This window comes from Hyperolius riggenbachi, chromosome 4 (genome assembly GCF_040937935.1).
Source record: "Hyperolius riggenbachi isolate aHypRig1 chromosome 4, aHypRig1.pri, whole genome shotgun sequence".
NCBI classification, from domain to species: domain Eukaryota; kingdom Metazoa; phylum Chordata; class Amphibia; order Anura; family Hyperoliidae; genus Hyperolius; species Hyperolius riggenbachi.
Genome location: NC_090649.1, coordinates 398,213,304 through 398,223,573, shown reverse-complemented (window position 1 = coordinate 398,223,573; position 10,270 = coordinate 398,213,304). Strand labels below are relative to the sequence as shown.

General features: G+C 50.0%; 1 protein-coding gene across 1 annotated transcript in view; it reads right to left on the bottom strand.

Annotated features, from left to right (window-relative positions):
• Window positions 1-365: 365 nt before the first annotated feature.
• The window catches only part of LOC137570879 (MAL-like protein), a 55,496-nt gene continuing 45,591 nt past the window's right edge, over window positions 366-10,270 (bottom strand). Inside the window, exons 3-4 of the mRNA XM_068279588.1 lie at window positions 4,059-4,211; window positions 366-2,404 (exon numbers count right to left, since the gene is read on the bottom strand). Coding sequence (XP_068135689.1) covers window positions 2,342-2,404; window positions 4,059-4,211 — 216 coding nt within the window. The 3' untranslated portion in view covers window positions 366-2,341. The remainder of the gene's footprint in view (window positions 2,405-4,058; window positions 4,212-10,270) is intronic.

Below are 10,270 nucleotides of genomic sequence, written 5' to 3'. Positions count from 1 at the left end.
TTTATGGCACTGAAGTCTAATATTACTTTTTTAGCCTTATTTTTAGTAATTGTTTCCTTGTGGAAGTTATGAGGTAATATAAAGATTGTTGCTTAGACAAGAGATAACACACAGAGCTGATGGTAGCATGGCATTGCTCTGTCCTGACCTTTTCTAAAGGAACATAGGCAAGACTCTGGGATAACATGATATTATTAAACAATAGGTAAAAAAAAAAACACACCATTAAATTTCAGCCTAGCCTCATAGAAACACATTGCCCTCAAAACACAACTTTATGTAAGTTTTAAGGTTTATTTTAATATAAACAGCCAATCAAAACAAAACATCTATATTGTAACAAAAAAAAAACTTTGCTCACAGTGTACAGGTAAAGTTTTCGGAATGTTTTATTTACATAAATAATGTTTTGTAGTTTAAAAAGGCATCGTCACAGGTTCAGTTCACCACTGTCAGAAAACCGTACCACTCAGGAGAAAATCGGCATAGTTTAATTTTCATTTGATGATCTTCCTCTCCGGGTGGGAAATAAAGTTGATAAACAGTGCAGCAATTGATGGCTTCATTTTTTGTTCATTTGTGGCATCTTAGTATAGCACTGGTGCATATCTCAGTCTGGCAGTATTGACATCCAGCAGGAAGGAGGAGGAGTCTTATTAATTTTATTATGGAGGAGCCTCATATGACGGAGGAGGAGTCTCATGGATCTGACGGTATACAGCTCTGCCTTAAAAGAACAGGTAGGTCCACTGATGCCTTTAAATTATCTGTAGGGTCCTTATATGACAGTCTCTTAGTGGTTTATTAGGATTCCAGCTGTGATCCTTCACAATTCAGTGTTTTCAGAATATACTTTACTTGTAAACTTATTGCACATTATGAGCCGTGTGTATGAACATTGGGGGACTGAAAGGCTGTTGTGAAACTCAACCAGAGGAGTTAACAAGAAGAAAATGAAAACTAAGGGAAGATTTATATAACTGTTGTTTGTCTTATGTATGGCCAGATTTTCCTGATAAAGATTTCACTGTAGGCCAGCGGACAATATACTGTAAGTGATCCCAAAAAACCTAGACTGGGTGTACTAAAACTTGCCCGCTATAAGGAGTTGTGTTCAAATTTGGGTTTCTTCATTCGGAAACCCAGATTATGCCATACACCACACTTCAGCACCAAAAGTTTTGGAGAGGGTCACGGGGTTGCGGTCCACATCGCACGTCATGTGACTTCGATGTCACATGAAGCACGACGTGGACCACAATCCCATGACCTTTTACAGTACCTTTGGGGCTGAACTGCAGTGTACGGCACAATCATGGGTTTCCGATTGAGGAAATCCGGTTTCAAACACCAACACTATTAGGAGAAATACATATACAAGGGCTGCTGGAAATGAGTGAATTAGCAGCTGCATGATTACAGTCTCATAATTGTAATAAGAATCTGCAAGCCCTGAGCAAATTTTTATTCCATAAGCTTGAGAAGACATAGTTAGTAAAAGTAAGCTTTTACATTGAGAATGTAAAAATAAATATAATTATTTCATACAAAGCATAATACAGTGAAAATTGTTTAAAGTAAATAAACTCATGGTTTCTAATAATACTATTTGCGTACCCTTACTATTATTACACAATGTTGTTGCATTGTAATAGATCTGTCATTGCCTGGCTAGAGACATGGAAGAGTCAGGGCCATTTCACACTGGGGCAGTGCGTCAAATTGACACACTGCTACCGCACTCCAATGTAAACCTATGGGGGAAAATCACATTACCTGTGTCGCGGTGCAGCAGAAGTCTTCAATCTGACGAGTTTCCAAATCTACATTACCGCGCGTACTTGCGGACCGGAAGCGTATTTTTTGCAAAACACATTCGCTCACGTGATCGCTTGGCTGGCAGGAAATGAGTCACCTTCTGCTTGGCCGGATGCCACACAGGGAATACCGCTTAGTAATGCGGTATTCCCTGAAGGCCTATTACTGGCGGCTCGGCTGCCGCAACGTACCGCCAATATGCAGTGTGAAGCCGGCCTCAGGCTTACAAAATCGGAGGCATCTACTGTTTGGGCTGGCTTGTCTCACATAGGATACAGCTTTCATTTCCTCCGGTAATAATAAAGAAGATGCTCTTAACCCTTGTGATTTTAACATATCTGATATATACAAAAAATAAAATAAAAACATTTACATTGACCAGAGCTTAAAGGGATTTTTCATTTTCATTTAAGGCTGATGGTTGATGTTTTAAGTTTGACAGTTTTTTTTACTGGCAGAAGTTTTTCTCTTCTCATCTGATTGATATATTCACAGACAGGTCTGCATCATTTCTCAGAGGACTCTAGTGGACGTAAGACTGGAAGCTGTGCAATGTATACATTAGCGTTGTCAAGAAAGCAAAGACCTAGGAGGAAAACAAAAACAAGATTAGTTCATGGAATAATGTAGATCTGACATTAACAATTGCATTCAGGGCCAAGCCGAGGCAGAGGCGAGAGAGGCTCCAGCCTCAGGGCGCAGTGTAGGAGGGGGTGCACAACTCACTTAGCTATTATTCCCCTATTGTGTTTGAAACAGAGAGAACAAAATGGGTATAGATGGCAGTGACTGCAAACCAGATAACTAGAGATTAAGGTGCTGGGGGGAGTTGGGGGCCCTGGGATATAGCAATCATTGTGTGGCATTGTGGAGGGATGGAGGGGCGCACTCTGCTGTCTCAGCATTGGGTGCTGGAGGACCTTGTCCTTGGTCTGATTGCATTTGTTTATTCGAATCCATCTGAAAATGGCGCCTGCAAATAATGGCGCACGGTGTTGCTGCTAATCCATTTGTCGCTTATCGCTATTTAACATTAAAGCCTTATCATTATTTAGCGTTAACACACAGAACCCTCTCTGTATCTATCCCTAACCCCTAGACCCCACCCCCCTGCCTAGTGGTGCCTAACCCTAACCACTTCCCTGGTGGTGCCTAACCCTAAGACCCCCCTGGTGGTGCCTAACCATAACCACCCCCCTGGTGGTGCCTAACCCTAACCACTTCCCTGGTGGTGCCTAACCTTAAGACCTCCCTGGTGGTGCCTAACCTTAATACCTCCCTGGTGGTGCCTAACCCTAAGACCTCCCTGGTGGTGCCTAACCCTAAGACCCCCCTGGTGGTGCCTTACCCTAAGACCTCCCTGGTGGTGCCTAACCCTAAGACCCCCCTGGTGGTGCCTAACCCTAAGACCTCCCTAGTGGTGCCTAACCCTAAGACCTCCCTGGGGGTGCCTAACCCTAAGACCTCCCTGGTGGTGCCTAACTCTAAGACCCCGCCTAGTGGTGCCTAACCCTAACCACTTCCCTGGTGGTGCCTAACCCTAAGACCCACCTGGTGGTGCCTAACCGTAACCACCCCCCTGGTGGTGCCTAACCCTAACCACTTCCCTAGTGGTGCCTAACCTTAAGACCTCCCTGGTGGTGCCTAACCTTAAGACCTCCCTGGTGGTGCCTAACCCTAAGACCTCCCTGGTGGTGCCTAACCCTAAGACCTCCCTGGTGGTGCCTAACCCTAAGACACCCCTGGTGGTGCCTAACCCTAAGACCGCCCCTGGTGGTGCCTAACCCTAAGACCCCCCTGGTGGTGCCTAACCCTAAGACCTCCCTAGTGGTGCCTAACCCTAAGATCTCCCTGGTGGTGCCTAACCCTAAGACCTCCCTGGTGGTGCCTAACTCTAAGACCCCCCTGGTGGTGCCTAACCCTAAGCAGGGCCGGAGCTACCATAGGAAAAAATGGGCAATTGCCCCAGGGCCCCAGAGCCTGTGGGGGCCCCCAAGATGTCCCTTCCTCATCTTAACTGTTGCTCCCCAGGGATTCTGCAGAGTCTGTTAAGTTGGGAGGTGATTGCGGGAGGGTCAGCAGCCAGCTCTTGGGCCCAGGAGGGAAATCTGTTAACCTTCTATCTTCTGCTCAGCTAAAAGACATATCGGCACCAAATCTATGCACACATTTCAAGGCATCATATAATGTGTACAAATTAATCAATTAAATTAAAATATAAATGCACAAATATGACTTACTGTGGCAGCAGCATTCAAGTGGTAGTATACAGGTGTGCAAATTATTCCTAGATACGGTGTGAATATGAGTGAATCACAAAAAATTGTAGCAAAAGCTTGCAGCACAGCAGCACTCAAGTAAAATATTGCACTAAGCCCATTGTAGATAACATCCTAAAGAAAAAAAACAAAAACACAGGGTAAACAGCAGTGAAAGGAGACACATTTCACATTACATGATCACATTTTAGAAGACTTAGGTCTAAGTAATAGTCTTAAAGGACAAAAAAAAACTGAAGCTGTACTGGGTAGGGGGGCATAATCAAATACCGTGCCTCCTGCTCCCCTCCGTCTTCCGCTGCTCTTCTCCGGTCAGACCCATTCTCCTGGGCGACTTCGGCGACTTCAAACCCGGACATAATGCACTGCGCATGCAGAGTATGTCCATTCTGCTACCCTGTGGCCTTGCCGAGTGATATGACATGTCCAATCAGCGGTCAGTGAGCGCGCTCCTGTCCTGAGACATCATTACGTGGCCAAAGGGGAGCAGAACAGACATACTGAGGATGCGCGCCGCCAGGGTCGGACAGGACACTAAGGGCCCACCAGGAAAGTTTCAGCTTGTTACCCGCCCTGCCAGGTGCGTCAAAAAAAATAATAATTCAGTAGCCAAATGGGCCCTGTATACATACATTAAGTAGCATGCCATCATATAATTCATCAAGTAATCACATGCCATCAGATAATTCATCAAGCAGTCTCATGCCATCAGATAATTAATCAAGTCATCGCATGCCATCAGATAATTAATCAAGTAGTCACATGCTGCCCAATAAAAATAAAGTTGTAACAGTCAACCAGATCAAATAATTAAGTAGCCAGGTGCCTCACAATAAACAAATTACATAGACAGATGCCTCAGGATAAAACAATTTAGTAGCCAAGTCCACCTTGGATACATAAATTAAACAGCCATGTTCACCAAATAAAAGAATTAGATAGCTATGTGCCTATAGATATCAGTATTAGGCTGGTTAGGGCAGTGTGCAGGATGGGTGCAGGGACAGGGTGCTGGTTAGGGCAGTGTGCAGGCTGGTGGCTGGGTGCAGGGACAGGGTGCTGTTTAGGGCAGTGTGCAGGCTGGGGCAGGGTGCTGGGGCAGGGAAAGGGTGCTGGGACAGGGTGCAGGGACAGGGTGCTAGGGCAGGGTGCAGGGACAGGGTGCTAGGGCAGGGAGCTGTGACAGGGTGCAGGGACAGGGTGCTGGGGCAGGGTGCAGCAGCAGGGTCAGGGTGCTGGGGCAGGGTGCAGCAGCAGGGTCAGGGTGCTGGGGCAGGGTGCAGCAGCAGGGTCAGGGTGCTGGGTCAGGGTGCAGCAGCAGGGTCAGGGTGCTGGGGCAGGGTGCAGAAGCAGGGTCAGGGTGCAGGGCCATGGTGCAGTGCTGGGGCAGGGGTGCTGTGCTGGGGCAGGGGTGCTGTGCCGAGGCAGGGTGCTGTGCTGGGGGCAGGGTGCTGTGCTGGGGCAGGGGTGCTGTGCTGGGGCAGTGTGCTGTGCTGGGGCAGGGTGCTGTGCTGGGGCAGGGTGCAGTGATGGGGCAGGGGTGCTGGGGCAGGGGTGCTGTGCTGGGGCAGAGTGCTGTGCTGGGGCAGGGTGCAGTGATGGGGCAGGGGTGCTGGGGCAGGGGTGCTGTGCTGGGGCAGGGTGCTGTGCTGGGGCAGGGGTGCTGGGGCAAGGGTGCAGTGCTGGGGCAGGGTGCAGTGCTGGGGCAGGGTGCAGTGCTGGGGCAGGGTGCAGTGCTGGGGCAGGGTGCTGTGTTGGGGCAGGGTGCTGTGCTGGGGCAGGGGTGCTGTGCTGGGGCAGGGGTGCTGTGCCGGGACAGGGTGCTGTGCTGGGGCAGGGTGCTGTGCTGGGGCAGGGTGCTGTGTTGGGGCAGGGTGCTGTGCTGGGGCAGGGGTGCTGTGCTGGGGCAGGGTGCTGTGGCAGGGTGCTGTGCTGGGGCAGGGTGCTGTGCTGGGGCAGGGTGCAGTGATGGGGCAGGGGTGCTGGGGCAGGGGTGCTGTGCTGGGGCAGGGGTGCTGTGCTGGGGCAGGGTGCTGTGCTGGGGCAGGGTGCAGTGATGGGGCAGGGTGCAGTGATGGGGCAGGGGTGCTGTGCTGGGGCAGGGTGCAGTGCTGGGGCAGGGTGCAGTGCTGGGGCAGGGTGCAGTGCTGGGGCAGGGTGCTGTGCTGGGGCAGGGTGCTGTGCTGGGGCAAGGTGCTGTGTTGGGGTAGGGTGCTGTGCTGGGGCAGGGTGCTTTGCTGGGGCAGGGTGCTGTGCTGGGGCAAGGTTCTGTGCTTGGGCAGGGTGCTGTGCTGGGGCAGGGTTCTGGGGGTGGGGTGCTGTGCTGGGGGAGGGGTGCTGTGCTGGGGGAGGGGTGCTGTGCTGGGGCAGGGTGCTGGGGCAGAAGTGCTGTGCTGGGCAGTGGCGTAGCAATAGGGGGTGCAGAGGTAGCGACCGCATCGGGGCCCTTGGGCTAGAGGGGCCCCGTGGGGCCCACCCTCAACCCCAGTATTAGCTCTCTATTGGTCCTATGCTGGTAATAATCACTTCTACAGGTGCTTTTATAAGTAGTAATCATTAACAAACTGTTCCGCATCCCCTCCTTGCACCGCTGACTCTGCGGTTGTCCTTGGCAGGTTTTGGTGCGCCGTACCAATTGTTATGTGTAGAGCGTTTGGGGGGCCCAATGTAAACCTTGCACCGGGGCCCATAACTCCTTAGCTACGCCACTGGTGCTGGGGCAGAGGTGCTGTGCTGGGGCAGGGTGCAGGACAGACCTCAGATCTCGCGGCAACTGGTCCCGGCAGCCTGTCCACGATCCTCTTCTCATAGTGACAGACCTCAGATCGTGGCGACAGCAGAGGCACAGCAGGCCGCACACGCTATGCGCGCTCAATGTAATCCAAATGCAGAAGCGACGTCAGAGGTGAAAGACGTCACTTCCGCATTTGGAATATGTTCAGTGCGGATAGCTGCGCGGCTTGTCACTTTGCTTCCGCTGCAATCTGAGGTCTGAGGAGACTGCCCCCCCCCCTTCCCGCTGCTTCTCCTTCCTGCGCTGTGTCCACTCACCCCTTCTACAGTGATTGGGGCCCCCAGGGCCCTGTAAGTAGGGGGCCTACAAGGTAAAATCCCGAGCTCCTGCCGGCTCAGTCCGAGCCTACGCGCCGCAGTATGTCCGAGTTTGGTGTCGCTGAAGTCACACAGGAGAACGGGACTGACCAGAGAAGAGCGACGGGGGACAGAGGGGAACGGAAGGCGTGGTGAGTATTTGATTATTGCCCCCTACCCAGTATAGCTTCAGTTTTTACCAGAGCCTTTCATCTCTGGTATCCTTTAAGGTGGGTACACATGCACAGTTCCAATCACCCACAAGGATTGGGGCTTGATACTTCCGGTGACAGTTTGGGGCCGAGTTGTGTACAGATGCGCCGCTAGCCTGCAGGCTTGTGGTGCATTCTGACACTTTGCAGGGGAATGGAGGGACGACGTGCACTGCATGACAGAGCAGGCCGGGTAAGAAGGGACGATAGGAACAATAGTGTCAGTCTGTGTTTGGACAACATGATCCCGATTAGGCCAGATCTCTCACGCATGCATCGGGGCTACCATACACACTCTAGATTCTAAGCAGAGAACCATGTAACGTGTTCAAGACTTTTCATGATCTGCTGTGGACACAGACATACCTGCCAAGGACTGTGTGGGTTAGCTTAATTAATTAAACACCTGAATGAGTGGTAACTGGAGGTGGAATAAAGGACAACTGAAGTGAGAAGTATTTGGAGGCTGCCATATTTATTTCCTGTTAACCACCCTGGCGTTATTCTAAAATTGGCAGGGTGGCGTGCGGACAGTTTTTTTTTAAATTTTTTTTCTTCTGAATCATTGTAGCTAACTTTCAGTTAGCTACATGATTCACCACTAGAGGGCGCATCTGCCCATCTAGTCTGATCGCCGCCGGCTTTTACAGCAAGCAGAAATCCCGTTGTAAATGGGATTTTCTGCTTGGCTTCCCTCGTCGCCATGGTGTCGGGGGGTGTCCGATCCAGCCCCATAGCGCAGCCTGGCAATGATTGGCCAGGCTGTGCAAGGGGTCTGGGCGGGGGGAGGCTCCCTTATGCCGCCGCTAGCGGCGAATCACCGCGGAGCGGCGGCGATCGTACCCCACACGCAGCTAGTAAAGTGCTAGCTGCGTGTATGAAAAAAAAATTATCAAAATCGGCCCACAGGGGCCGAAGATATCCACTGCGGCGGTAATGGACGAGCTGAGCTCGTCATTACCGCTAAGGTGGTTAAGCAATACTATTTACCTGGCAGTGCTGCTGATTTATTTGGCTGCTGTAGTGTCTGAATAACACCAGGAACAAGCATGCAGCTAATCTGGTCAGGGCTGACAATAGTGTCAGAAACACCTGATCTGCTGCATGCTTGTTCAGGGTCTATGGCTAAAAGTATTAGAGGCAAAAGATCAGTAGGATAGCCAGGCAACTGGTATTTGGTTAAACAGAAATAAATATGGCAGCCTCCATATCCTTCTCACTTCAGTTGTCCGTTAACTGCTAGACTGTGTAATGTGAATCTTCATTGTGCCATTCATCAGGGTACCGTTGTCATGGTTGCAATAAAGCCTATTCACAGGCCTGGATTTATGTCACAGGAGCCTATAGGCACATATGTCCTGGCACCATTGATTTCACCCTCCATGAACCTACAAACACCCGCCGAACCGCACCGCAAGTGTACTGGCTGTCCCAGTTGTCACTTCTCCCTTACTTCCCTTGCCTATCTAGTAGCTACAGATGCCCCTTAGTATTAGGTAGCCAGAGCTATCCTCAGTATTAAGTATGTAGAGGTGCCCCCAAGGATTAGGAAGCTAGAGGTGCCCCTGACTGAAGGGAGATCTGGTCAATGGAACGCAGAGAGCCAGGTGAGTAACCTCTCATTTACATGATGCTCAGGACTCTGCATAGGTAAAGCAGGAGGGAGGCACTTGGGAAGGAGAGTGAGCCGCCTTTTCGCCTTTTCATCATCTGGCGCCTGTAGGCAAGTGTCTGTCACAGGAGCCCTAGTGGTCAGACCGCGTAATGCCTTCCAAACGGTGCCAGCGCACAGATCGTGCGAACTCTGGTCGCAGTCAATGCGTAGGAACCGTTGGGAATTGGCCGCAGACAAACCAGAAGGGAGCCTGTGAGCTACGGTAATTACAACTTTACACACTAGTTCAGGGTATAACTGCCACCACCTCTGTTTTCTGAGACAGAGGGACTCACTCACTGGTTATTTCTCGACCTGCAAATAAAAATGGTTAAACGCACTCTATTCTGTCTAGATATCAACAATAGTAGCGTCTCTTCAGAGATCTGAGTTCAGTTCCTGTGTATGCTGAATGATAGGGTAGCTGGAACAACAACTGATGATAGCGTCGGTTTATTGAAAGCAATATAAATAATTAATATATACAGAAAATTATTAAAATCAACAATTATTGAAACATTAATAGCCAGTATGAGATAAAAGGGAGAAAATACTTAGGATTTGTGGAAAGATGTCCTATTGTGGGAAAACTTGTAAAGTTCTTGGTTTCAATCAAAGTTCAGAGTTCAGACCAGGTGGATGCCAGCATATCCTCAAGCTGGCACAGATGAAATCAGGATAATGTTTCAGGGTGGAGGACACTGAGTTTGTCTCCTCTGCCATTCTTATGCCCCTGATCCAGTAGGAGGGAGTGAGGGCGGGAGCCACACACCCCCTTAGAATATGAGATGAGTCCTCCCCTTGTCCTGGGGACCAGAAATCATATCTAACCATATATGGGCTCTATCTCACAGAACCGTACAGGTCAGGGCAGATTTACTAACATTTTCAGGTCTGTCTTGATTTACCCAGCAGCCTGATACCAAACATGAGGGGTGGGACCCCTGTGGTATCATCAGGGCACATTCGAACTGCCTAACTGGCAGTCTTTACCTCAGAATGTTCTGAAACTTCTACAGAACCAGTGCCAGATAGGGCCAAGCATGCTCTGTTAGTTTGGAGAATCTGCCAGCCTGGCAACACAGAAAATATGACACATATAGCAGTTTATGGAATATGAGATACCTCTGGGATTTATAGCAGGTCATTCCTAGGTGACGTTTCTTTTGAAGCTTGTGGCAGCAAGCTACGTGTCATCTCCCCTGCTGGGAGGAGAG